The 27,958-nt window shown below is 37.5% G+C and overlaps 1 protein-coding gene across 1 annotated transcript in view; it reads right to left on the bottom strand.

The window, feature by feature from the left end:
* Nucleotides 1–27,958, bottom strand: part of LOC110829510 (C3 and PZP-like alpha-2-macroglobulin domain-containing protein 8) — a 163,999-nt gene that overhangs the window by 102,662 nt on the left and 33,379 nt on the right. Inside the window, exon 4 of the mRNA XM_087347232.1 lies at nt 18,676–18,727. Coding sequence (XP_087203358.1) covers nt 18,676–18,727 — 52 coding nt within the window. The remainder of the gene's footprint in view (nt 1–18,675; nt 18,728–27,958) is intronic.

Below are 27,958 nucleotides of genomic sequence, written 5' to 3'. Positions count from 1 at the left end.
CTGAAACGCATGACTGTACGCGTGTGAATCATTTAGAGCCAGTAATTCGGAATGTTTTGTTACCAGATCCGACTACAGACTTACAACGCACATCCCCATAACGTTCGGCATGGGTTAGAGCCAAAAGGATTTTCACCTTCTCTGGCCACTGAATTCGTAATCTGATAATGTAGTTTCACACGAGATATATAGGTCAAGACCTCTGATAAGTGTCTGCAAGAGCGGCTGGGCAAGACAAATGTACTCTAGACCCTACAGCCTCACGTTGTGATGGCGGCTACACTGAGTGATGAAATATGTTTTGCAAAGACACACCTATTTTCCTTCCTCAGCTTTTGTGTTAGTCATTCTGCTTTCTAGTTACTTGAAATTTCTCATCGCAGCACGTGAAGTATTCTTGGTTATATTCGATCGAAATGCCCACATAAACGCACACAAATATATAGAATCTACAACGCCTCATTTCATTTTTGAGAGAAATCCACAAGAAGTAATATTCCCAAACACAGTTGGAGGCAGAGTCCGTACGTCTGATGTCTGCAAAATTCGACAAGGATCAGCAGGAGTCTCGTTCGTACAGACTTCTGAAGTTCATTCTCACGTTTTACTCTTCAGTATTGTGAAAAAAGAAGAAAAAAACTGACTTGCCGTTCAATGCACGTTTGAAAGCTACGGATAAAAGGAAATACGTTCCGTTCTAATGGAGTTCTCTCTTCCTCTACTTCAGCTCATGGGTGCGAAATGTTAAAATGGAAAATAATGGAGTCCACGAGACGGAAGGAAGGTCTCGAAGTATATTTACACATTTGCACATACACAATTTGGATAAGACAACTTCTCATTATTTCAATGCCCTTTCATTATGCAAAATTCTTAAGTGGTAATGAGAAATAACTGGAACGTTTCTAAAATCTTTGCAAGCCTTAGTTCCCACGAGACGATTTCGTTAACCTTATCAACTTCCTCTTCTTTGGTTCCAGAACGTCTACACTAGAAGTTCCCTTGAATATGTAATTTCAGTTCGTATTAGTCAAATATAAATCTTAGGTATATCCATATTTTATACGAAGAGTAAACAGACTTTGATTTTATCGTAAACTGCAGACCGTAAAATCTAATTGTTAAAAATAAAAAGCACAGATCCCGTCTACAGTAATATGCACTTATTGAAATAACTTCTGATTCTGTAACTACAGTTCTCCATCAATAAACCTACAGCTGCAACCTAAAAGCGTTCTCCATGCTTTTAGAGGAAACGTACTTAAAACTTACCAATAAATATTATGGCAGTGACGTAAGAAATACAGGAAGCGACTGATATTAATAGCTTATGTAAGTTTTATTAGAAGATGTTTGAAATGCAATTTAAACCAGCACATATGCATTGATCGCTCAAGATTAAATATCACGTCGCGTAAATGGCGAGAGAATTTCGAACCCAAAAATAAAGTAAAGGGGACAGGAACACAGAACTATAAAATAGAAAAACTGCTTAACGGAAGAAACCACCATCGTGATGACAAAAGATGCATAGAATCATTCAATCATGACATAACTCACCGAGTTCCTACGACACCCTCTTCCATATTTTTTTCCCCATTCATATCTCTTCATCCCTTCTTCCGATTTCAACTTCTTTTTCCGGCTTTCACCACATACACGGCATCGGTTTCACCTTTCAAATCTTTTACGGATATTCAAGAAAGCAGTATTCAGTCTCCTGTCAAGGCCAATAAAATGGTCCATCAAACATATTCAATCCTCTGCAGGAACTACACCTCACATTACTGTTACTATCGGACCGTTTCGAAATTATCTCTTCTTCCATACCAGTTCCCCGAATTGTGCCATAAATCCATCATTTATAAATAATCATTATAGATACATTTCAAGAGGATCTTGAATGATGCCGACAGACACCAATTATTTGCCCAGTTCTGAAAACTTTTGTACTTGGTCAGCTCAGGCAGCATTCTTATAGGAGATAAGATGTGCGAAGAATTTGATAAAAATAGACCACGTGAAAGGCAATGCTATAGACAGGAGAATAATATAAAAATGTATAAAAAATAAATAGCATATGAGGTTGTGATCTTGCGAACACGGGTCCCATTAAAGACGGGAAATTCTTAATTGTTGCGATTAACTTTCTATAATTTTCCTAACATAAAATAAATTATTACAATGATGTTCTTCGCATTCTAAGACCAGACTGGACTTCACAAGAACAAATATCCTAAAGAATAATTCTCGTTTTCCTTACTCCCTTCATGAGATACTTAGAGAATATGATCATAATGTCACGCAACCAACAATAAAATATTTATTTCAGTAGAGTTCTACTGAATTAATAAAAACACAATACAACTATAAATATGGCTGTCTCCTGGGCTGTTGGGCCGTGAAGTCTGGTAGAAATTTACCAATATTTCAGAGGTCCTTGCTGCCACCATCATCAGGGAGATCATCGCCCTGATGATAGAAGCACAATTCTACAATACAGCTATGACTATACAGGTCACGTCATGTTGTAACCTGTTGCGCCAATCCTTCAGTTGTCTTCAGAGAGTCGAAGTGCAAGGATGTCTTTTTCACAAGCGCAACGAGTGTTCGTTGTCGATCACTTCTTGGCGTCTCGTTCTAAGTTAACTTGCCAGAATGAGTTTAGGGATGCAATTCTCTTTTCTGCTGTGCAAAACAAATAAACAGTGTCTCGTTTGTTGAAACGTTTCTGTGACAGAAACTGTTTCTGTCGAACTTCGGTGTTACATACATCGTTGAGAGCAGTTGACGTTTCCAACACTTAATATAACATTGTTTCCTGTTCCCAAATGCCAATGTAATTTATTTTTGACAAATAAAACAAGTTACAGAAATGGTTTGCGTGACTTTTCGATCATTATATAGAAAAATTGTTTGATGCCGCACTCTCTAGTTTGCAGAACCTACATTTAACGTCAAGAATATCTGAGCGTTTCGCTTCTTCCAGACCAAGGGAACTAGTTTCATAAAACTATAAACTACGGTTCAATCTAAAATGCTATTCTCTTAAATTGGAAATCACACACAGAGTCAAGTAAAGCGACTGTTGTGTAACTGTTAGAATACGAAACTGAGACGAACATTTTCCCACAACTTGAGCTACTAGCATTAACAAATTCGAGATTTAAGGTGGGCGATATTATTATTTCAACACAGTTTAAGAAACTGGGTGAAGAAAGGTTAGTGAATATCAGAATAAAACCTTGTAATATGTAAAATACACCACTTTCCCTGCTAATAATCCTTCACAACATGAGAATTCACTTCCTGATATAATTTGTGATATTAAAATATAAAAAAAGGATAAAAAACTGAAACCGTAATATTTTTTAAGAAGGGGCTTCAAATATTAACATTCCCATTACGAAAGTACTGCTTAACTTTCGGCTTCCATTTATACTAAGTAGACATATACTGATTGCTTTCAAATGAAGACGGAGAGAAAGCATTATCGTGTGCAAAAGAACTCCTCTTAATGAAAACAGTGTTCCTTTACTTAATTATGCCACGGAAACAGAATAATACTTTTTTTACCGTGGATTTGATTTTAATCAAGTCAGCTTATTTCAACGTAAATAAGGGATTTACTTCCACTGAGAATAAGCGATCATTTTAGAAAACGTTCAAGTTATTCTCTCAAGAGGAGATCATACTCAACTTGCTACAGAAACTCAATTAATTATAGAACTCCAGAGTATTTGCCAGTTTAAGAATTATTGGAGAAACTGAAGCGAGACTTTATGAATATTAGACAATTTTCGCTTTTATTTCTTACTTCGTCGATTTAGCGAAATATATAATCATTCGAAGTAACTAATAAGTGGTTAATTGGGAACGTTCCCTTCGCCATATACACAACGCGGACAGTAACAACAAATATCTTTAAAAACCAAACTTTATAAGAAGCGTCTATTTTAAAAGTTCTTACAAAGTTACTAACTACGTTACCATAACTGAAAAACGGACATAATTAGTACGTATTACAGATCTATAAATAAAATGAAGCAAAGTCACAGTGTGATCAAAATAATTTCATTCATAATTTTGTCTTTAAGTTCCTTCATGGACTCGTACGTAGGTGCCAATATTTCGAAGAAATATACTGTCTTCATCTTCACGGTTGAAGTGTCTCGGTAATTTTCCCCCTCATTCCTCGTCTTTGATTAGCCTGCTCCCTCAACCTTCCCTTTGTCCAACCCTACAAAGGTCCTTCCACCACCCGTATATCCACTTCAGTCCTGAAGATGGAGACGGTACGATTCTCCGCAACTTTGACGTCTACATACGAGTCCACACAGCGCCAAACCTATAAGAACATCATTATCCTTACCACCTTGAAAAACTCAGATCTCTTTCATTCATGTTTCAGGACAAAGAGACGAGAAGAATAATTGAAGTAAAGTGACAGAAAATAACAGAATGGACAGGTACATGAAGAGAATGTTTATATTACTTATTCTGTGTATTAAATATTATCAGGTAATCAAATAAATGAGGCTGAAATGAGGGATATACAGCACAAATGAAGGAAGCTATAAAGATAAAAGACCGCTTGAGAGAAGGTAATATTAAAATGGATCCTAAATGTGTATGAGCTCAAAGACTACATTCAATTGGTATAGGATAGAGTCCAGTGGCGGGTTTTAATATAATAACATGTATTTGGGTTACATAATCAACAATGCAGTTCTTTTTTTCCGAGCGAAAGAAGGGCATACTCCATTGAATTATGTCTTCCTCTCAATCAAACGACGAACAGGTCTGTAACAAATTTCAGATCAAAATGGTCAGCAGCTACTAAACTTTTATTAAAGTTCGATCAAATATATAGCACAAAGAGCAACTTGGAAGACCGAGAAGTAGATGGAAAGACAATATATATTAAAATAGATCTTAGAGAAACTGAAGTGGAGTGAACTCAAACAAGAATGACTGACGAGTTTTCAGTTTTTGGTAATAAGGGGCTCACTTAACATAAAATACCTCTCACTACTTTCAGATATTACAATGAAATAATTCAAGAGACTTTTGGTGGCAGTTTGTTCCGCGCATCAAGACTTCAAGAAGGGCAATTCGAATGCGGTGAAGGTTGTAAAATAAACGTCTGGTGGATTAAATAAAAAAACTGAAAGTACTACTGTATGCACGGAATGGTGAAAAGAATGTTAAAAGAAAACAACGAAAATATGAAGGGGGGACGAATGAGTGAATGAACAAAGAAAGAAAAGAACGTTTTGTACCAAACAAATACACATACACAAAAAGGGAACAATCAACAGACGTTGCGTTTGCTTTCATGTGTAGAACAAATAAAGAGGGCAGCGCTAAAAACTACAAGTTGTGTGGCCTCTGTGTCTGTCTGTCTGTCTGTGGGACAGAAAGATGGAAGATTTTCTTTCCTTTGGTACAGCGTGCAGAAACGTAACTCCGCTGAGAATACGCTAGATGGGGGGGGGGGGGGGGGTTGAAGAGATTCCGCGGTTTATTGCAAAGCCAGAGGGTGTTCTTCCTCTCTCCCCTAAAGCCCTCCATACTACAATGTATGAACTATGTCAAACCAAAGTTCCAATATCTTACGTTCATCCGCTGTTCCCAAGTCAACAGATTCCCCATTCAGAGATTTGACAGTGCTTTCACATGGGGCACGATTTCTGTCATCGCCTTCCTTATCGTCACCACACTTCAAACTCTACATCAACTCGTAAACTTATGTTAAGAATTTTTAAAAGCCTATCGTGTAAGATTGTTCAGTACGTGGGTCCCTTTACTGTCTCTCATATATTAAAAAGACCAAGCACACCTGTGACAGCCTCGTCCTAATTCACTTACAGACATTTAGAGTACTTCCACTATGCATCAAAGACTGAAAACTGACGACAGAAAAACAACATAACATAATACAATACAACTCAAAACAACCCAACGCAACCTAACATCATCTCACCTAACCTTACATAACATAACCTAACCTAACACAATCTAATCCAACCTAACCTAACCTAACCTGAATTAACCTAACCTGAACTAACCTAACCTAACCTAACCTAACCTAACCTGAACTAACCTAGCATCACCTAAAGTGAACTAGGCCTAAAGAAACTGAAATATAAGGAACTAAACAACTTAACGGAATTAAACCAAAGTAAATGGAAATAATCGGAACTAAATTAAAATAAGTAGAACTAAAGTAAACAATACTAAATTGAACTAAACTGCACTAAACAAAACTAAAATTAACTAAAATGGACTAAACTGAAATAAACGGAACAAAACCGAACTAAACTGACCGAACCTAAAACAGCCTTTCCTAACATAACCCAACCTGGCTTACACCATCCGGTACGACGCTGGAAACCCGACACCGAGCGTCACGAAGCCCGACACAGGATTCCAAATAAAGCGGAGGCCGTCACGGGGATTCATTTTGAATGCTCGATTATTGCTCGACAGAAGGAAAAACAAAAATTTCCACTCAATTCACCAGAGAGATTTCTGAAAGTTCAAAGCTCCAAAAGTGTCCTGAAGTCTAATCCTGGTGAGTGTAGTTTCTGGAGCTCAGAACATGAGCACGATAGAAAAACGGCGCCAAGACTAAAGTTGTTTTTTCAACGAATAAAACAGGACAACGGCCATAGCCCCTAAAATCTGTCCTGGGTTCGACATCCGGTAAATTACTCAACGGTACGTATTGAATGACTAGGCCTATGAATCGCCCTGATGATGAAGGCAGTATGACCTCTGAAACGTTGGTGGAAATCTACCAGACTACACAGCGCAAGAACCCAGAAGACAGAAATCTTCATCTAGAGTTCCGTCTCCCATTACTTCTCAGTCGAATTGAAAAGAACATTTACACGACTGGCCTTCGTTATGAAACTACAATTTCTACATTCATCCAATTACATTTCTACGTCTCTCTCCCCATCCCTTTATTTTGTCAAAATCGACATGACAGCAACATCGCAGTTGTCAGCAGAGCTGTCGGTGCCAATCAGAATTCTGACGCCCTACATGACGACCAAGTCTGATCTGATAATAAAACTGATTTACACCGTTACAATGCAAAACGACAGACTCACACCACAGATGTGTGTGTGGCAAGTACATCTGTCTGCATAAAGTCTAATGCATTTAATTAACTACTCATATGCAGGGATATTTGGCAGTTTTATGTATGGTTAGAACTACTGCTTTGGGCTTTAGAGATTTTGGGTTTGAATCTCGGCCCGGAGATCTGTTATGATGTCCTAGGTTTCCGTGGGTTTTCTCAGTCTCTTCACGCAAATGTTATAGTGCGTTAAAGTATACTTCGGTCGTTGCCATCCATGTTATTTTCAAATCATAATTAACTTTCACGCTACAGCTGGACAATATATAAATACGATAATTGAAAAAAAACTTTAATTAACCCCCAAATCAATAAAATATCCATACCCATTCTGTACCATTCCAGAAAACACCTAAAACTCCTATATATTTTGTGTATGATGGTAGCTGATTGTGATAAAAGTCCGGATTGAACACCCAGCATAGAAACAAGGATATGCGCTGGAGTACGGATTTCGATTCCAGTCAAAGAAGGATTATTCTCTTTGCCAAAATTCAAAGGACGGTTATGGGACCCACCCAACTTCCTGTCCAATTGACACCGCTGTCGGGGCGTAAAGCTAACAGTTTACTTTAATTTAGTATCGACGTTAAGAATGTATATTTAATATTTTAATATTTTCCGTCAAATCACAATTTTAATAAGATAATAAAATATTTAAAATATCATTTCACCTTCCGCATCGAATGATCGATTTACAAATTGGAACGTCTCTTACGACATGTTTCGGTTATATTTAACCGTCCTCAGGTATAAATTAGATTGGTAAATTTAAAACTCGAATTACAATCATTTACAATGTTATGCAGTTTATTGAAATGTTTTTATCAGATTACTCTTATATATTAGAACGAAGGTATTGTTTTTTATATGGCGTGGTTCATCTGATGTTCAATATTAGTCTGTGATGAGTTGATAGAGACATGACGTGTCTAGCGGAAGACATCTAGAAGTATTACTGTGTCGGGTCGAGGTTTAATACTGAATTCACAATATGACGCAAATATACTACCTTAAGAATGTATGTTTGCTTGGCGAGGTGCTTACTTAAGTAAGAGGGACTATTCTACTGACTGCACCAGTGGAAATCAGAGTGATCAGTGAAGTGTACAGGATGAGTCAAAAGTATGTTTACAAACTTTGTTTGAGAGTTCCTGGATCAAAAATTCGAAAATGAAACACTTGCGACCCCATGTTCATAGGAACATGTTTTCTTGTTTTTGATCTTGGAACACGCATACACAGTTTGTAAACGTGATTTTGGCTCACCCTGTGTAACAGACAAGTAAGAACAACTTGAGACAACATGGTTCAATTTACTAATACGCTGATATCGAACATTTAGTCTTTTGTGGAAAGCCCTTGTGTGAAAGAAGTTAAATATGGGAAGGGACGCGGTGTAACCTTTTCTGAGAGTACATTTGTAATCTTCTTCCCATATAAATAAGAATCCGTTGACCAGCGTTCTATTATTTACTGCCAATGGCTGAAATTATAATTTGATGAACAAATGGTTTCCAACAAATGAGAGGACAGAGAATATGGATCACTTTTGGACTGCAAAACTTATGTTCGCCTAGGCAGAATATAATTATCATGTCGTGGGATAATTTCTGCTTTGAAGCTCTCATAACTTAATACGTAGAGTGACTTTTGTATCAGCTGGATTGAGAGGACCCATCTTTTCTTTACCTGCATGTTCATAATATCGATACGAAAAATACCAAGTATTTGGCATCCGGTCAGATAGCACGTTTTATCTTTCCTTCCCAATCTGAACTGCTTCAGCGTATTGCGTTAGAAGGAAAAGTGGAATCGTAAATAACATGATATACCCCAAAGAAGGGTTTCGTGTTGGGAGCCATTTCTTGAAAAAGCACATACCAAGTCCAGCACAATGGTCGTTCCTGTAGGAACAGGATGAAACCCTTTGGGATGAGGCTGTAGATCCTCTGCAAAGGAAAGAGAGGGAGTGAGGTGCCAGCGTGACCAGAAAACTGCGTCATCGATCCGTAGCAAACAAAACGAACGCACGCATGCATCCAAGTGGCTGTGATCGGATTCTCAGTCCTATATAAGAATGTCATGCAGTTCTTGTACCGTAAAAAATTACTTTGTGTTCGACCCACCAATCCGATCACAGAGCTTTGTTGATATTAAAGACGTTTCGACATAAGGGTATAATTACTACAGCATTAAAATACGCCAGTATTTGGTTATTACCTATTATTCAAAATAATTAATTATAAATTATATTTGGAAGGGAATTTATTCTTTTCCGACTATCGAGGCTGACTTCTGACTTTACATAGTCATCAAATTAGTCAAAACATTCGTCCATGGGCGATGATTCCATCATATCGTGCCATACTTTAAGATAAACTGTTATTTCACTTTATCGGAGACTGCAAATAAGAATTTATGTAAACTATATTTCGAAACATTTTTACAAAAAGTATAAAGAAATAATATGTGACTTTTTAAAAAATGTACACAATAGCCAATATATACAGTACATTTTATATTATTTGCGTTTTTGCTAAATGAGATGGTTATGATAAATTTTATTAAGCTTCGTTTGAAAATACCACTTAAAACATTACGTGATATAAGTAAATGACAATAATAAAGAATAACGAGGGACAGTCGCATTTCCCAAGATAGCTTAACTATGAGTATTTTGTGTCAAGTAAATTCCTTTCCATTTATACTGATTTCTGTAATACACTTTAGCGTACAATTTTACAGAAAATATGCAAACACAAAATTTCATAAAGATTTCAGAATATTTTGAGTACAAGATGAACATGTTGAAATTCCATACATTTTATATTATTTGAACTGAATGAATATTTAGATTATTTCTAGCTTTATTGGATCTTACAAGTACAAAATTTTACTCTTTGTCACGCAGGGTCTTCAGAAACGGTAGGATCCAAACGAATTGTATTGACATCAAAACGGTATATATTTGAATGTGTTGTGTCAACATATTCCTGAGCTGAACGCAAGAGATTCGTAAATGTGCCGAAGACAGATTGTACTTTTAACATGCTTCTTTGTAGGAGAAACGTGGTAGCCTAGAGGGACTGTATTATGATCAACATGCATAGGAAGAGAACTCAATTGAACATAAATGTTAGTCAACAGTTTTTTATAAATCTCATTACATCTTCCTTCCTCAGTGCGTATATTGTGTAACTGCAGACTTTATAAACTGTAAAGCACAGCGAAGATGTATTTTAGTATTTCAAATTCTCATTCGGTAATTCGTTAAATTCTTTACTCTGTCATTAGCAATAAAACTAAGCTTAATTAATTGATGAAACTAAGAGGAATGAAAGCTTGTCATTTAATTTACAAATTCTCACATCAACATTTCAGTTTCAAAATTTAAAGACATACAAATCAATAGATCCCACATTCAGAACGAATGGAGCACTGTCTTAGAACAATAAGTCTTTTGGTAGACCAAGGAAGAGATGGTCACAACAAATTTTGAAGCCGCAACAGGTTTACACCGGATACCTCACCTTTGATAATAATGAAGAAGTAGAAGACATTAACTTGCGTCCGCTTTGACCGTCTCTCTTTCCATTTCGTTCTAGTTTTGTTATCTTTATCACTCTTAATTCGACTGTGCGATTACATATTACTTGCTTTTATTCCGATTATTTTAAATTTATATTCCTTTTGTATGTATTTCATACTTTTGACAAAAAAAGAACCTCAATACACATCATTGTACAACAGTCACGTGTTGCCAGTCATGTTGCCAACCTCTGTTTTGCTAGTGAATCACTCGACCTTTCTTCCCGCCGCTAATCTTCTAGAATGAGCTCTGGTCCCTGTTGGCTTGTGACTCCACGCTTACGCGTTTCGAGTTCAAATGAAGAGCTTACAACACCGTTGCATTTCTTTTACCGGACCTAGGACTTGCTACGTCAAACTCAAATGGTGCTAATGAATCGCGACGCTACGACAGATAGAGGCGAGTGGTCTGCTTCACGCTCCAGCCGCTTTTCCATTGAAGCAAGGGTCCCCAGCATCAAATGATAAGGAGCCAGTATGGATGCGGCGGCCGCGAGTAGAGTTTTTGCCCCTACCGGAAATCAATTCCGGTCCTCGATTTCGTACTCTAGTCACAAAGTTGACTGAGCTATCTCCGCTCCGATATAATCAGTGATATCTTCACATTGTTTGCCGTTAAACACTGTGTAAGCAATGCGGAGCCCGGCGATTTCACCACAGTCCCGAGATCAGTCTCACTAGCCCCAGTGTCATACGATCTGTGACGAGCAATGCCACGTTTTGCAGCCACCAATGTACTAACCCACCCGAAGCAGCCATAGGAATTTACGACCCTTCCCAGGAGCCTCGGTAGCCCTTGGAACGCCTCCATTCGCGAATCCCAATGTTACTTCAAGTGATATGTGGGATGCAGAATTCTGGAAGCAACGCATTCAGACCCCTGGCACGTTAGACAGAAGAGTTTCATTTTTATATATCTCTTCAGGATTAAGGATATAGTTCTCCTTGTGATATATAAAAAAGGTAGAATCAATAACTGGAATATCTAAATGGAACAGAGTATATTACAACTAACTTGAATAAGGCTTTATACACAAAACTGAAATGAACACAGTAACCAAAGCAAAGCTGTGACCTGAAGATGGTGTTGTCGCCAAATGATAGTTTCACAAAAATGTCGTGTACAGTGCAAAACATATTAACACTCAACAACGAAAAAATTTTACTATTAACTACACTGAACACTGAGTTTATTTTGTTTCACAGTTCCAAATTCTAAAACCCTGACACCCAATTTATTTCTGATCCATTTGTTTTACATTTTATACTGAAAAAATATTCAAACGTGACCTTTAAATAAGTTTTTCTACTTGTCTGATTCATAAAATACAGGGACACAAAAACGTACTTTTTTGCACTAACAAATTCTGATCCTAAAAACAGCGTATTATAGACAAAAACAACAATGTGAATGTGGTATTCTGGATTGTTCCAGCGTATAGTCATGTTGGTGGCTACTAACGTTTCCAAATAACGTACTGCCTCCAAGACTGCTCGTTGTCACTGTGTTTGTTTTTGTCTATAATACACTCTGGCGGATTCCCTTGAAGACGAGAATGAACATTCAGGTTCAACAAAACGCGGAGAATTTATTGTTCAGCTGAGTGACTCTAGGCTTCTTCAGACGGACTTCTTTCCACGAAGTTACTCTGATGATAAGTAGCCCCTTGGAGTATGAATAGTGCACTTCGATTTACCACTTCGGCAGCTGGCGAGAAGCAAAGCCACTTCATATCCTTTGATTGTGTCATTCTATTCTGTGCAAAGACCGGCCAACAGTCAAAGTTAACCTGTTTTGTTCAAAAGTCGTGTAACCATACCTACAACTGTTTAGCCGAAAGAAAAATCCACTCACGTTATTTACGACAACGAATACCATTTCAAAACAGATGCCGTCCAACCTTTCCACTTCAAAAGAAAACCTTTTATGTATAATTTTTATAAGTCCTGGGATATTTCACAATGCAACTGTTATCCACTTATGAGCACATAAAAGGTCACCAGAGATCAAATAGTCCCTTTCTGTCGAATCTGTTTACATAATGGTACTGCTGAATGACATTCACCGTTCCTTATTCAAAGTCAGAATCATGACGAGAAAAAAAGGACCTTTCAGTATACAAGCCACAGTGTGATCTGTCACTCCAGCCAAATATTACTTCTCCAGAGTTTTGCACCTTGTTAACTGTCTTCTTTTTATCACCGATAAATGGTGTGTTGCTAAGAAAAACTGGTTTTATATATTTATTTTAGAAGAAAGTTTTCCGTATATTGTCCACATTCAGAACTCAAGCGAACCACACAGCCAACTGATATTTTAAAATTAGTGAAAATTCCTAGCAACATCTACAATAAATTGCTTAGAAATTTATAAATGCTAATCCAAATGCCATTGTGTTTAATCTCAAATTTTCTACACGTCCTCTACAATATATGCAGAAACAATTTTATTTGCTTATGCATTTATTGTAAAATTGCATATAGAGACGTCATCTCTCCCTCACAGGCATGTACACGGTGTGTATGAAGTTAAAATATGGTTAGGAACAACAATAGTTAAGCAGCAAAAATTAAATGTTTAATAAATGTCGCGGCATATTCCGAATTTGGCAAAATTAAAACGAAATATCCTACTTATGCATAGCGTGATTATTATTTAAGTACACGGACAAGCTATAAAGTTACCTTACTCTACTTTACACGTTCGAAACAAATAGGCTTATGAGAACGTTTCCTTGCGGTCGGGACAGCTCGGTAAATTAAATAACTCAGAGGATGGTTGGGAATTCGGTACGTGTCAGGGGTTCACATCTTTCATTGTCCTACCACGTCCAGACCAGCTCCGGGTGCAGCTGTAAACTCCTATCCAAAGGGCATCATGGGTTATTTCATGGCAACGAAGCGCTCTGATTGTGAAACAGATCACTCACCATCTACTAACGCCTAAGTTTAAGATGCCTGGAGCTTTGCCTCCATTTCATCATCACGTGGTATATGCCACAAAAAACTTGTCCTAAACCTTACAAAAACTGAGCCTGGCTGATGACTAAGGCAGTTTCGTGAATAGCTACCTAATATAAATTTTATCCTTAAGAACTGCATATTTCTAAAGCCTAACTAACAAGCCAACTGCATGGACAGAATCCTTAATCGCTCAGCTAGTCACAAACTTCGCCGAATTTGATGGACCTCGAAGCTGTGTTCACAAGGCCCTAAAATTGGCCCCTATCCTGAGCCAAATGAATCCTATCAATACTCTCCCACCACATTTACTTTTTCGCTATTAATAATATCCTTCCATTTACGACTAGGTCTTGCAAGTGTACTCTTTCATTCAGGCTTTCTAACGATCATTTTGCATTTACGTACTTCTGATCTCCCTCATGCTCCTTCCAACTCCTCCTTAATTTGATCATAACAAGGAGACTGTTCAAATGCGGCGTAAGACCATCTCACCGTGAAGAGCGAACATTTCCACCAACTGGGGGCGGGGGACTTTGGACAATTTCTTATTTTCCTGCAAGTTTAATCTAGAAGCACGAAAATGTCATTAAGAGGGTGTAATTCGTGCAGCGAAAGCAAACCACCCCCCACCGCCCCCTCAACTATCAGAGCCCCATGCAACTGAAGTAGGGCGCCTTCTTCTGTTCTAACCACTTCCTGTTTCCACTTCTCAGTTTCGGGTATACACAGTACCTAATGTACCATTACCTACTCAGTAGGTCCCGGCAATATAAGCATTTCTTAACTTTCAAGCGACAAAGACTTTGCCCTGCACCGTACAGTATACTATATAATTTATAACGCTTTATTTCTTCCTACTTGCATCCGAAACTTTGTCATACAAAACTCCTTTACACACACAATACACTCCTATCCAGACAGCTGAAAACAGTAACGCAGTATAAAGTTCAATGTTTTAAGTAAATTTGTCATTACAGATCCTGTTCCCCAGATGTTAAAAACATATGACTGTGTATAAATGTTTAACGATTGAAAAATGGTTTAAACTGACTAATTCTACGAAACGTATAACTTCTTGAGAAGCTGAAAATCTCTCAGATGGACAAGGAATTTACCAACTTCATGGTTCCCGAACGTCCATTACAGTTAAAACTTAAAATTATTCATTGTCAGGACTTTTTCCATCGTCTGTTCTGGACCAGTGACAGAGACTAGCTCTATCTAGGGGACCCAACAGAGTAGGTACCTCTCACCTAAAGACGGAGACAGAATCAGCCTCCGAAACGCCGTAGTTTTAAAGAACAGATGATGGAAAAAGTCCTGACAATGAATAATTTTAAGTGTAAACTACCGTCGTCATATCCCTTTAGAATTGGAGTCTATTACAGTGTTCAGAAACGCTCGTAACTGGATCTTAAGTTAAACCATATTGATCCAGTCTACGCCTTCGCATAATGTAGGCTATTGCGTTAAAATGCAATATTTGTAAGCTTTGGTGACATCAACATAACAAGACAAACGAATTGTTTGTTTTTTTCCTTAGAAGACTTACGAAGCGGCTTCACAAACAGTTGCCGAAAATGCAAATGGCCCACCGCTTTTAGTGTTTTTCTGGGTCAATGTCAGCAATAGCCTGTTCCATATTGTGTTCAAGTTCCTCCATAACAAACAATAGATAAATAAGGGCAATTTAAATGATAATAAAATCTCATAAAATCTTCTCGGGCGATCAGCCGCGTCAAATGGTTAAAAGACGAAACCGACGTTTCAGGGACCATCTCTGTCACCATCATCAGGGTTCCGAGTTACGTCGCCGCGAAAGCTTCAGATCATATAATATAATTCCATTACACAAATCAAAGAAATCGATTAAAATATTAACGACGAAGCAGTGAGTTGAAATTGCGTGCAACAGTGGTGTATTTTCAGATCAGTTCACCTTCGCCAAAGGAAGCCAATATTGTTCCAAAATTGATTAACGGATATTACGGTTGATTGTACTCATGTCCACCTGTTAGCATACATCTAAACCTGTTGCTCCTGTAATACATACTACCCTCCACACTGACCAGTACACACCAAACACATACATGTATCTCCACTAGTAGAAATTTCCTACGCATTACACCAAGAAAACCTTTTATTTGCATTAATATCCTGTAATGCATTGTCTTTAAGTTGCTGGCCACTGTCTTTGCTTAACTTCCCTATACAGAGTACACGACTGTTCCTTAGAAAATCGCCTTGTGCTTTGGACATTGTATTTACAAACGTGGTCTGGTAATTTGTCCCGTTAAAATGTGATCTTTAGTCAAGGCAAAATTAAACAGGGTGTAAATATCGAGTAACGACGGATACAAATTCAATGTTTGGAATAATAATTACTTCAGAATTTGAGAAGTTGGGTGCTGATATAAACTCCAGTATTTCTATTACAAGATATTATTATTCTCCGGAATACACAATTGTTTGATAATCGAGGTACAGTATAAAACTTAAAATATCGCAATTCAGATTCCAACAGTTGAATTTTTGCTTTTATGGCTAATCTTTCACGCCGAAGCAGGATTTCATATGGGAACAAAATGCTATTTGAGATTTCAAATTCACACTGCGGTGAGTATGAAACTTCTGACATATTGCGCAATATAGTTTCTCGGACGTTGACTGTCGTTTCAGAGGTAATAAGACATCGCCCTGATGATGGAGGAAACAAGTACCTCTAAAACGTCTGTAAATTTCTACGAGACTACACGACGTAACATCCCAGGAGGTTGTCATCTTCTCAGTGCCATTTATCAGTCCGTTTAATTTCTCTCAACATTTTAGTTCTCGAATATATTGCATTTTACCTTAATTTTTCTTGAGAGGCTGTAGTAGAATTTGTACATCATTTTCTAACGAGATCTGAGACTTTTATTTCTATATCTGAATAAACATTTGCAAATATTTAATTAAGTATACAGCAGACTAAGAGCTGCTTCATGCTAAAACTAAGGTATTCAAGAGATGAATATTTTATGTGAAACAGTTTCCTTTCTTAATATGAACTGACCTTTTAATCAAGCAAAATGTATCCAATCCTTGTGCTTACAAAGACTGACAACCACTACCTCACAATGACACTTTTACATGTTTTGGAAATATTTTAATAAGAAGGGCCTCCGAAATTTCAATGGCTTTACTTATTTATTTGAAGTGTAGAAAATAAGTGACGCATTTGTGCAACTTCACTGCGAATGCTGGAAAAAGGGGATTATAAAGTGGAAACAGGGTGAGGACTGTATTCAACAGGCTAGGATACGTCTTTTAACGGACACGTGAATGTGGTTAAAAAAAACTTCCGATTTCACAAAAGACGGGGAATTTTTTCACCAGCTGAATGATTAAGAGGTTCTCAAAAATAATTCTGTTTCATGCGTTGGCATACCTGTTACAGTATTTGTGACTAAATATTCCATGTGAAATAGCAAGGTGTCCAACTATGAATAACGTTTATAAAGTGTTAGATTCCAAATGCATATTTTATAGAAATCATATTTTAGTATCCACGAATTCTGGAAGTTTTACGCATTCGAAACTCAAGAAAGGAATTTCTGGGCAGTGATAATAACCCTAAAAACAAAGTTCTGTTTTAGAACGAGGTGTTGCGGAACATTAGAAGAGGGAAAGGGGAAGTCGAGTACAAGTTCCACCATTCTCCGTGCGGTTTATAGCCAGCAACCCTCGTTAGTCCTTTGGGGGTATTTCAAAGTCTTGCGGATAAGCTTGAAGCTGAGTGGTATATCTGTAGGAGAAGAGAAATGGCGTCGGAAAAACAGGAATGAAATAGGCAGAGTAATAAAAAGAAACAGCCAAATAAAATGAAAAGCATAACAGAAGGAAAAACGGCAGAGGGGGATGAAAAATTACGTAAGAAAGCGAAGTAGAAAAATAATGAGAGAAACATAAAACGATATGTCAAGAAATAAATGGTGTAAAATTGAAGACATCCATGCATTAAGTAACTATACCAGGCAGAGTACTTACTTCTTCGAAAACGCAGTCTCTCCGCGCGTAGGAAATGTAACCAGGAGATTGTCCATAAGTACAACCAATAACAAGCTAGGTGAATCCAGTCCAAAACCTTCTGAATTAATAATAACTTCTGTACGCGCAAATATGGCTCAGAGAAAGATGCAGTGAGACGGGCGGTGTATGTAAAGTATTTATTGTCACGTCAGATAGTGTATCTATGACAGCTCATGAAGGGATATAAAAGACGGGATTAGAATTCTGTTAAAGTTAAACTTATAAAAAATAAACGAAAATGTGCGGGGGGGTGGGGTGAATGGCTGGGCCCACAGAGCTCCGAACGACCGATGAATAAGTTGGTAGCATTGAAGTGGATTCCTTGTCAACACTGCATGGCGCGTCCTCGAAGTTGCGGAACAAGGAGAAGGCTCCCAAGCATGGAGGATACTTTAAACGTTAAAAAAAAACAGTTCTGTATGCGTGTATGCTCCAATGTGAGTAGTAGTGCGCCGAAAGTCTACTAAAATAGGAGGAAAAATAAATGAATTCTATACTACGTTTCTTATTATTAACTAACTAACTAACTAGATGGCTTTATATTATCTGCCTATAAGTATATTCCTTTCAGACTTTATTATTATTATTATTTAAATTAATTGACTTATTAAAATACCCAAGCGTTCCGGTGAAATTGAAATTACCAGGAAGATTTAATAATATCGCATTTTCACACGACCTAACATCTAGCATAGGATTCGCTACTAGTGTTTTGTGTGTGTGTGTGTGTGTGTGTGTGTGTAAGCACGCATGCATATGTTTGTATTTATTTATATCTTTGAATATAATATTGAAATTAAATAGTTAACGGTTAAATGCAAATTCAATCAGCTATATTGAGAATGCACAGCTAATCACATTCTTTGTAATCCAAGGACCAAGACCTCCTTCGGACTTACCAAACGAAAGCCCTGCAGAGGCCAGGAGGAGGGTTTCATTCCAGTCCGCCCCCTGGAGAGGGAAACACAAACAAGACTGAATAAGGCATGTCGAATCCACACCGTGCATTAATTCAGTCCCCCACACTTGTTTTAGTTTAGTTTCAACCCCATGTAAAAACTTCCCTCTGCAGAATTACCCTCCCCTTACAAGCTTAGATCCTAAAAGGCGGAAGACCGGCTCCAGTTCTGTGCAAAAGACAGTCAAGGCTGAACAAAATGACGTAACAAATAACAAGTTCAAATATTATGCAAGAAACATGACTTTGAAATGACGTTGAAAAAATTAAAGGCCCCTATTCGGCAAACACTTGGTCTGATATTGTCGTGAAATCGACGTGACCTTGATCTATCCGTAACCTCAACTTGACACAATTATGGTCATTCAGACACCTACAGTTCGGCAGAAATAAGCGTGAGAAGAATGACCGAAAAATTACCTTGAAAATTTTAAATGCCTATATTCAGCAAACCTTCTGCCTGATATTGCCATGACCTTGACATGACCCTCAGCTAACCGCGGCCTGAACTTTACATGAGTATGGCCATTCAGAAACCTACAATTCGGAAGAAATAAGCATGGCAAAGAAATTATCTTGATGTATCCTTGAAATTTCAACAGCATTCGGCATACCCTTGGCTGACATCGGCTTCACCTTGTCATAAATTTGACCTAAGCTAACAAAAGCCTAAATAAAACTTTACTTATGAATTTAAGAAGTATGTATGAAGGGGGGGAATTTAATGCAATATGTTAAATACGTTAATACTCCACGGTAAAAACCGTTCTATACCTTTTCAAACAAAATAGCTAATAAAATCTGATTAACAACAAACCTCTTTAACGAAAGAACTCTATGAGAAGACACGTTATGTTGCAAAATTCATTCGATCGCATAAAAATCAAATGCCCTCAAGGACACATGCCGAAATGAAGTCCGTATACCTTCTTGTCTGTTACAAAGAGACAAATCCATGATGGAGAATTACATTTTTTCAAGAAGTACATCAGAACAAACTTAACCTCTTTGATATCGACGACCTCAGTCTCAAGAGACCCTGGAACGCTTCCAACGTAAATTTTTGCTTACAATTCTGTTTCGCAGAGGATGGCCTAAATTCAATCACCAGTTATTATTATGTTTACAAACATTCTAAGCAGCAAAGATTATCAGCGTGTGTTTTAAAGATGATAATAAGGCCTGCCAGGTCACAGAAAGCAGATAGTAAGAAGGAAAGACAGGAATCGGAAAGGAAAAAACGTACAAAGAAAGAATAAATTGGAATAAGAGGTATGCAGGTTTTCTCTTCCCTTTGGATCTTCTACGTGAGAGGTGAATGCAGAGGTTTTGAGAAACGAGGGAATGAGAAAGAATGATTTGTGACTTGCAGAGAAAATTCTTAAAGGAAACTGCATTGCTAATTTCACTCGAGACCTGGGGATTAAGGTGATATTCTATCCTCGACCTTATTGACAACTGCGTAGAAGACAGAGACAGGAACATTCTCCCAGGAGAGATAAACAGAATTTAACAGAAGAGGCTAGCAAACGAATTGCTGCAGCGAAACCTTTTTTTACGCTTCACCGTACAAACATCATCGGCGTTTGCACCGCGTTCGTTTTCTCTCTGAGCTTCGTCAACTTGCGCGCTGGCCAGCTATAGGCAAGCCTTTTTCCCCGGTTATTCTAATCGGAAGGGAAGACTGGAATTTGCTACTGACGTTAGGAGGAGCTCACGAAAACCACACCTCACCCCATTCAAGGTGAGATCAAAGTTCTTGCCTACAAGAATTATCAGATTGTGGACAAAATATCTGTGGTTAAAGTGTACTTTATCGTTATCGTAATCGTTGTTAAATATTCATAATCGATTATCTGCTTCTGAATCCTCTGAGTTTAGCGTTTTTCTCGGGTGTTCAGGCCCTCTTGTCTCGCTTTTTCACATTACCGCATCGCCTTCTGTTACCCTGCTTGTCTTCATTCTGACAATATTAATTAAATATTAATTAGCCATTTCTTTTGGTACTTTTCAGTTTCATGTACATCAGTACGTGCACGTTACTTGTCAATTATTGATATTCATGAACAATAAAAATAAATTATCTCATCTAAACATGTTTCTAGAATACATATATGATTTAATTCCACCTGAGCAAGTATTATTTACTCTACATTTATATAAAAATAATACATTTTAGTATGTTCACTGTGCATTCATTCCAATTAAATATACTAAGCTGATATTACTTTTATAAAACGAAATAATTACAGTGAAAACAATTTTAAGACCCTCTAAGCGGATTGCAAATATTATAATAATATGTGTTAATATAGCAATTGATTATGTTTTGCTGACATAACACACGACAGCACGAAACTTCCTTCGGAGAGAATTTGTCTAGCTTCTACTGGGGACATACCGTCTTTAACTGAAAGCTTCTAAATGTCACAGTAAGACAAGCGCAGTGACGTTAATGGTACTGTAATTTAAGGTTTTACACGGGCCAATTTGATAAGAATGGCAGAGGATGACGAAAACAAAGAGAAGACTTGCTCTGCCTTGGTAGCAATGAGAATCTCTTGACGTTGGCTCGCTGCCCTCACAGCTTAAAAGGATCCTAACAGAAACCTCTTTCTCAGAACACTATTCATTTAAACCCGATACGTATTTCTTAAAAAGCGCACAATTTTATAGGAACTAAAAACTGAATCTTTATAAGAGTATCCGGAGTTTACAGGCCTCATACAATAATTGGTTTCAACATGTCCACGGAATGAAACACTACAGTTTTGGAAAACGAATTATTTAATGCCATCAGACAACAGAGCTTGAACACCCTCGTTGAAGTATGTTGTAAGAAATAAATGTCGATAAGGATTCAAACCACTCTTAAATGATCTCAATATGAGATAGAGTATCATTACATTACACCTTCTCTTTGGGATCATCATTTATACGAATTTCTTTTTAAACGTAATGATATCAATTCAATATTCACTATTCACAATAATTCTGGTAGCAGAACCCAAAGAAATATCCTCGTTTTGCAGATATCGTGTGTCAAAGTGACAACACAGCAGCAGCTTTTATTATTAACAAAGCATAGAATGAAATTCCATAATGGTTCGCCCTAAGTACAAAATTGCAACACGTGAGATTAGATAAGCATGTAAAAACAACTTTTCCACTCTACGTTTTTTCCGTAATGTGACAAATAATCGAGTTTTTCTATGGCCCCTGATTTATGGGACATTCCGTGTGACTGAAAAGAAATTAACTTTGTTCTGCGATAAAAATGGATATTTATGAACTATATGCTTATAAGTTATCCCATTTATCTTTGTGAGGATTCAGATTTAATTCAATTCGGTCCAACTCTTGAACTGAGATCTGAACTTCGGAACACCTACATCTATCGCCCTCAATCTATAAACTACGTCTCAGTGGAACTTACTTCTACGGCCACAACAGTCTTTATTCTTGCCTTTATCCTTCCATTTTTCTTCCTAACTTCCTCTAAAATAAGTTTCCTTCTTCTGAACTTGCTACAGAGTTTCAGAGTAGCCACTATAAACACAGGACCATCTTATATGCCTGCAAGAAAATACTTCGACTTTTAAAACAACTTGCTAAGATATAAAGAGAGGATTGGGACCTGGGTTAGGACCGAATAGAAAAGGTGGCTACAAATTTTCGGTACTTGACTTTCGAGGCTTTTAAATGTTCATGAATCTTGAAAGTACCGTTTGCAGATCAGATTTCTCACAAATCGCTGACCTATTTTTCCAGCGAATAAACGGGAAGGATTTGATCTTATAATTCATCGTAACGTGTAGCTGCAACTGACCATCAAAAGTTGTGTCAACAATATACACATTACTTGTAATAGACAATCGCGGTTAAATTTGTGGCAGATCACCAAATATCATGGCGATCATTGCCCTGATGGTAAAGGCAGCTAGGACGTCTAAAATGTTCGTAAATGTCTGTCAGACTATACGTACAACGCCACAACATATATTCGACGCCGTGAGAAACTAAAATCTCGCTTAAAAAGAATTTATCAGGAAATGTATTTGAATGGACAAGTTAAAAAATGATTCCACAAAAATAATATTAAATTTTATAATTTATAATTAATGTGCATAAAATCCATGTATGTATTTTGATTCCATTATTTTAACTGGACATTTTAACGCGTATAAAATAAGTCAACGTCAACAGTTCATTCAAGATACAAGACCAATATAACGCTGTTGTGACATATGTATGATAGTAGGACACCAATGATGATTTGATACAGATCACACGCCTGTCTAGCACGCGTTATGAAACGTTCACATAATTGCAATGAAAGCCAATTGGTTAACTTTAGACAATCATGGACAAACCATAGTATATGGAAGTAAAGTATTAAAATAGTATGTGAGGTCTGAATTAGATCCAAACGGCTCAGGGCAAGGTCCGGTGTTGGGATCCTGTGAACACAATAATACAATTTTCAGTTCAAAGCAAGGCTAAACATTTCTTGACCATGTCAGCTACTAATTTCCAGAACTTTATATAAGTCAGCCACTGAGCAACTTCTGTGAAAAACTGCATACGATCTGAACTCCCTCGAAAGTTTTCAATCAATACTAAAACATATTCAATGATTATATCAAGAATTAAGCACATAACCATCTCATCAACTGCATGAGACACAACATTTCTTGAGAAGCTGACTGTTTTTCATCTGATTATGAAATTCCCGCCTAATATGCATAACCATGCAGGCCTACACCAAAGCCCGCTGCAAGGTAATATAAATTAATTCCATACTCTACTCCTTTAACATTTATTTTAATATTATACTCATATCTCTATATCCTTAATACGGTCCATTTTTTACAATTACTACATTTTTGACACAGTGTTGTATGTATTCCACTTTCCCTCGTCCATGCTATTCTCTCACAATCCATTATCCTTGATTTTATCACGCTAATACTCATTTTTATAGCATGCATATTTTTTGTTAACTTGCGTAAACCTTCAGTAATTGCAGAGTTTATCTGTTTTAGGCATATAAATAAAAAATACTGCAAAGAATTGAATATAGATTTAAAAATGTTGGTCTTTCTATAGGATGAGTCGATTCTTTTTCAAGACTTCGTGCATCCAATTGAGCCAAATTTGACGAAAGAGGAAATCATTCAGTTAAGAAGAAAGAGAATCTTCATATTGTATGAAACACCTCCTTTAGGATGTCAGTATACAGAACGTATCTCCACGGAAGTGTTACCAATGAAGCTGAAGTCACAAGAAACTGTTTGACAAAGTTTCGCTTTAAAACAGTTGCGCAATAATAGTCTGTTGCGATTGTACGCACCTCCAGTTTAAAACGGCGTTCCTCGATGAAACCAGTTTAGTTTCCAGTTTCTGACGACGCGATTACCATATTTTGAACTGAGACCAACAGTTTCTGCTTTCACTTTCCCCGTATCGAGCTGAAAATTCAGGCATACGGGACTATATTTTGAGTCGAAACTGCCGTGCTTCATTGTGGCGTATTGCCGCGAGTTCAGATTTCGGTTTAACCTGACAGAGAGAGAGAGAGAGAGAAGGAGAGATTTCTCTTTGATCTGCAGTCCAATGCACAGCAACCTGAGAACTTACCCTTCGCTGCGCCTCAGGATACAGGTGAGGATTCGCGCTGAAGACGACGACAAAGTTGCTAAATTCACACCGCGGTTGTACGACATGCTTCCCAGTTTGCTGCTACTCTGAGAAATCGTGTTTCTTACGAACGATGGAGTGTATATGTACACCCGATAAACAAGGATGTACAAATCAGATTGAAATTCATGGCTACATTTAGGATTTGAAGTTCGCACCACCGCGGACATGAATACGGATTTCTTCCGGATTGTAGAGTCGTGTATTATTGTAGAAGTCTACGGACATTTCAGATATACTTGATGTCTCCATCAACAGGGCGATGATAGAGGTAGAAAATACATTTCAAACGTTGCTAAACAATTAATACATCCCAAAAGACAGTAAGCGTCTTGAATTTTGACATAATTTTATAGTTTAAGTATGTCCGTGATATTTCCTCCTTAATAACTTTTGAACTAATCAATGGACCTGAAAAGTACGTAATTTTCTTCATATAATAGTTTCCAACATAGTGACAACGCAAAATTTATAAGTATTGTTCAATCTGATAGCGAGAACTAACGATTAACTGCGGTACGAATCTAATGTTTTGTGTGGATGCAGTTCATTTTTGTACAAAACTAGACTTTTTGTATACCTTGTATAAATTAACCGTTAGAATTACGACAAAGATACAAAAAACTTATATAATGCCAGATCTGATAAACTTAAAGCGGACGGCATCAATATGTTATTAACGGAAACTACAGTGGTTAAAGAATTACGTAATTATAAATTTACAATTCCTGTTTACCTGTCTTTATTCATGAAAGCACCTGCAGAAAACTGGTCGTCATCATCACACATTTTACATTCATAAAAGCTACATGCAGATACTCGGATGTTTCATTAGTAAGAAATTGCATTTAATAATTCAACGAAAATGTACGTTGTGCTGGGTGAAAAAGGCCTATAGTTTACTAAAGTTCCCGTAAGCACGGAGTGTCCACAGCAGATCACGGCGCCATACAAATCTCTATATCAACACAGGACCGATGTGGAGGGTTTGCTATTAAGGAAGTTTCAAAGTCCTTGTAATTCAGAAGCATCGATTAAATTACAGGTCTTTTACGCGGATGTTCCTCTACGGAACAGCTGCGCCACTCTGAAAAGGTTTTACACGCAACAGCTCTGATATCATCAAGTCCGACTAGAATTCAAATTCAGACTGCCACTTGACTTAAAGGCCTGCCAGTCTAAAATTAATTTTGTAAGCTCCGTCTAGTTTTGAGAGCAACAATGCTTGGACTTGACATTCGTTCTCGAAATGACTTCATGGTTTACGTCATGGCGATGTAATTACAACAGTTTTAAATACCATCCTTCTTTAGTCTGTAATATAATTCAAACAATTTCTTTAATTACGAAATGCGTGCGCGTGTCTACGTGTGTGTGTGTGTGAGAGTGAGTGAACATGCTTCTAGAGTTCACCGAGAAGTAAGCAGGTAAATTTTAATTTCAAAAACACGATTACTAAATTACTGCCATTGACACTAATACTTAAACAAATTAAATATTATATATTATAGCTTATTTTAAACAGTAGAAATGAGCCCTGTAGCTCTGTCGGAATATTGGCTGGTTACGAATTAGACGATCGGGGTTTGATACCCGACAGGGGGCAGAGGATTTTCTTCTAGCCTCTGCGGCCCACCCAGCCTCTTGTCCAATGGGTACCAGTCCTTTCCGGGGGATAGCGAGGCCGGGGCGTGATGATGACCAAACACCCCCATCTAATGAAAAGGTTAAGAATGATTAGGGGCTCTGGCCGTCCACCCTGAGCGCCTACATGGCACGCAAAAGGGTGGCTTTCCCCTTCATAAAACAACGAAAGCTCTCAAGTATGGAAAATAACAAAAGAGATAATTCATTGCGTAAATTATTCGTTTCAGTAAAGTATTTTATTTTCCATTAAATTTCTACCACGGAGCATTCTCGGTGTCATCATACTGACATATTCAGTATGTAGTGTTTACGTGTGACTTATACTAAAAAAACACTATATTTTATAAAATTAAAAAAGTGTTTCGAAGGAGATACGAGTAGTTACATTTCACTTTAGATTATCTAGTAGGAGACTCGGTCATCGAAGTATGAAACGAAATAATTACTGTCTCCCTGCGTTTCTCAGACGACTGAGAAATGTTTTGCACCCCTGGTTTACAAGAAACGCATCCACTCACTGATTAACCTGGGGAAAGGACGAAAAACGCACAAGGGATGAGAACAACGACAACTTCGAAGACGTGTGGGAGTGTCAACCAGAGACCTCTAAAGCTGCTCAACCTCGTAACAACTGTCTGAGAATGTTTATAGCCCATTTTGTGGAGCCTCCAACATCTCATACAACTACTGGCTGGCTAATTATTAGATTTTATTAAGACAGTTTTATTGTTTCTGTGAAGGATGATAATACCATAATCGTTCAAAAATGACAAGAAAAAGTTAAGCGAAAGTAATATTTCGGACTATCTAAAAAAGCTATTGGTATTTAAACAATTAACTTTGTACCATAGACTATAAGTGGTTTTATTGAAACCAATAATGAGGTTTCCAATATTGATAAAAGAATCAAAAGTTGTTTGAGACGAAAGTTTAAATTAAGCACTGGTAAACGGTATAGGAGAATACCATTTAAGAGAAAATAGTTAGATATGTCGTTGTGGTGATCATCATCTATAAATATTTACACCAGAAATTCGCTGTAAATGATTCTATAAAATGCTTCGAAGAGTGTCAGTTCAACCATGATTCATCGCCCTGATGACGGAGGCAGGAAGGACCTCTGAAACGTCGGTGGACATCGACCAGACTACACAGCGCAACAACCCAGAAGACAGAAATCTTCATACTCATCGCCCTGATGACGGAGGCAGGAAGGACCTCTGAAACGTCGGTGGACATCTACCAGACTACACGGCGCAACAACCCAGAAGACAGCCATCTTGAGACTCACCGCTGTGAAAACCTCAAATCCTACAAGTTTCCAAGATTACTAAACGTTATAACTACCCAGGTTTTCTTTCTGTTGTAGTACAGTGATATAGTTTTTATAAAACGCTGAATTTTAATATTCGCTGTAAATAACTGCAGGTAATGAATTTCCTGAATGGATGCCTCGAAAAGAACTGAAGACGACGCACATGACCCACTTGTGTACGCAAGGCACAAGACATCAGCTTCCCAAGTGCCTTCACGTGCAACTTTTCGCGATTGTTTTCACGAACCCCACAAACGCGAAGTTTTATGCGTTAATATAAATTAAGGAAGGAGCCTCTAATATGTTCAAACTGTAGCAACTGAGAGCGCTGTACCCCGTCTGCTAATTAATATAATGACGACGAAAATGACATAACTGTAATAATGAACAGGTGAAGGGTGATGAAGAGTGTCACACGCCTGCAACGTAATTTCATTTCACTGTAGCTGAGTTTTGACTGCCAGCCACTTCTACGAGTTCCTATAGGCCTATAATATCTGCAGGCTTGTGTACGGTAATTTCGAAACAATTTATTCGGTATTTTATAAAAAAAGAGCGAAGT

The sequence above is a fragment of the Zootermopsis nevadensis genome, unplaced genomic scaffold, assembly GCF_977971745.1.
Source record: "Zootermopsis nevadensis isolate Lab colony 2312 unplaced genomic scaffold, Znev_1.0 Znev_ptg000001l, whole genome shotgun sequence".
Taxonomy (NCBI): Eukaryota; Metazoa; Arthropoda; class Insecta; order Blattodea; family Termopsidae; genus Zootermopsis; species Zootermopsis nevadensis.
The sequence above is the reverse complement of the archived record's forward strand: the minus strand, read 5'-3'. Positions and strand labels throughout refer to the sequence as shown.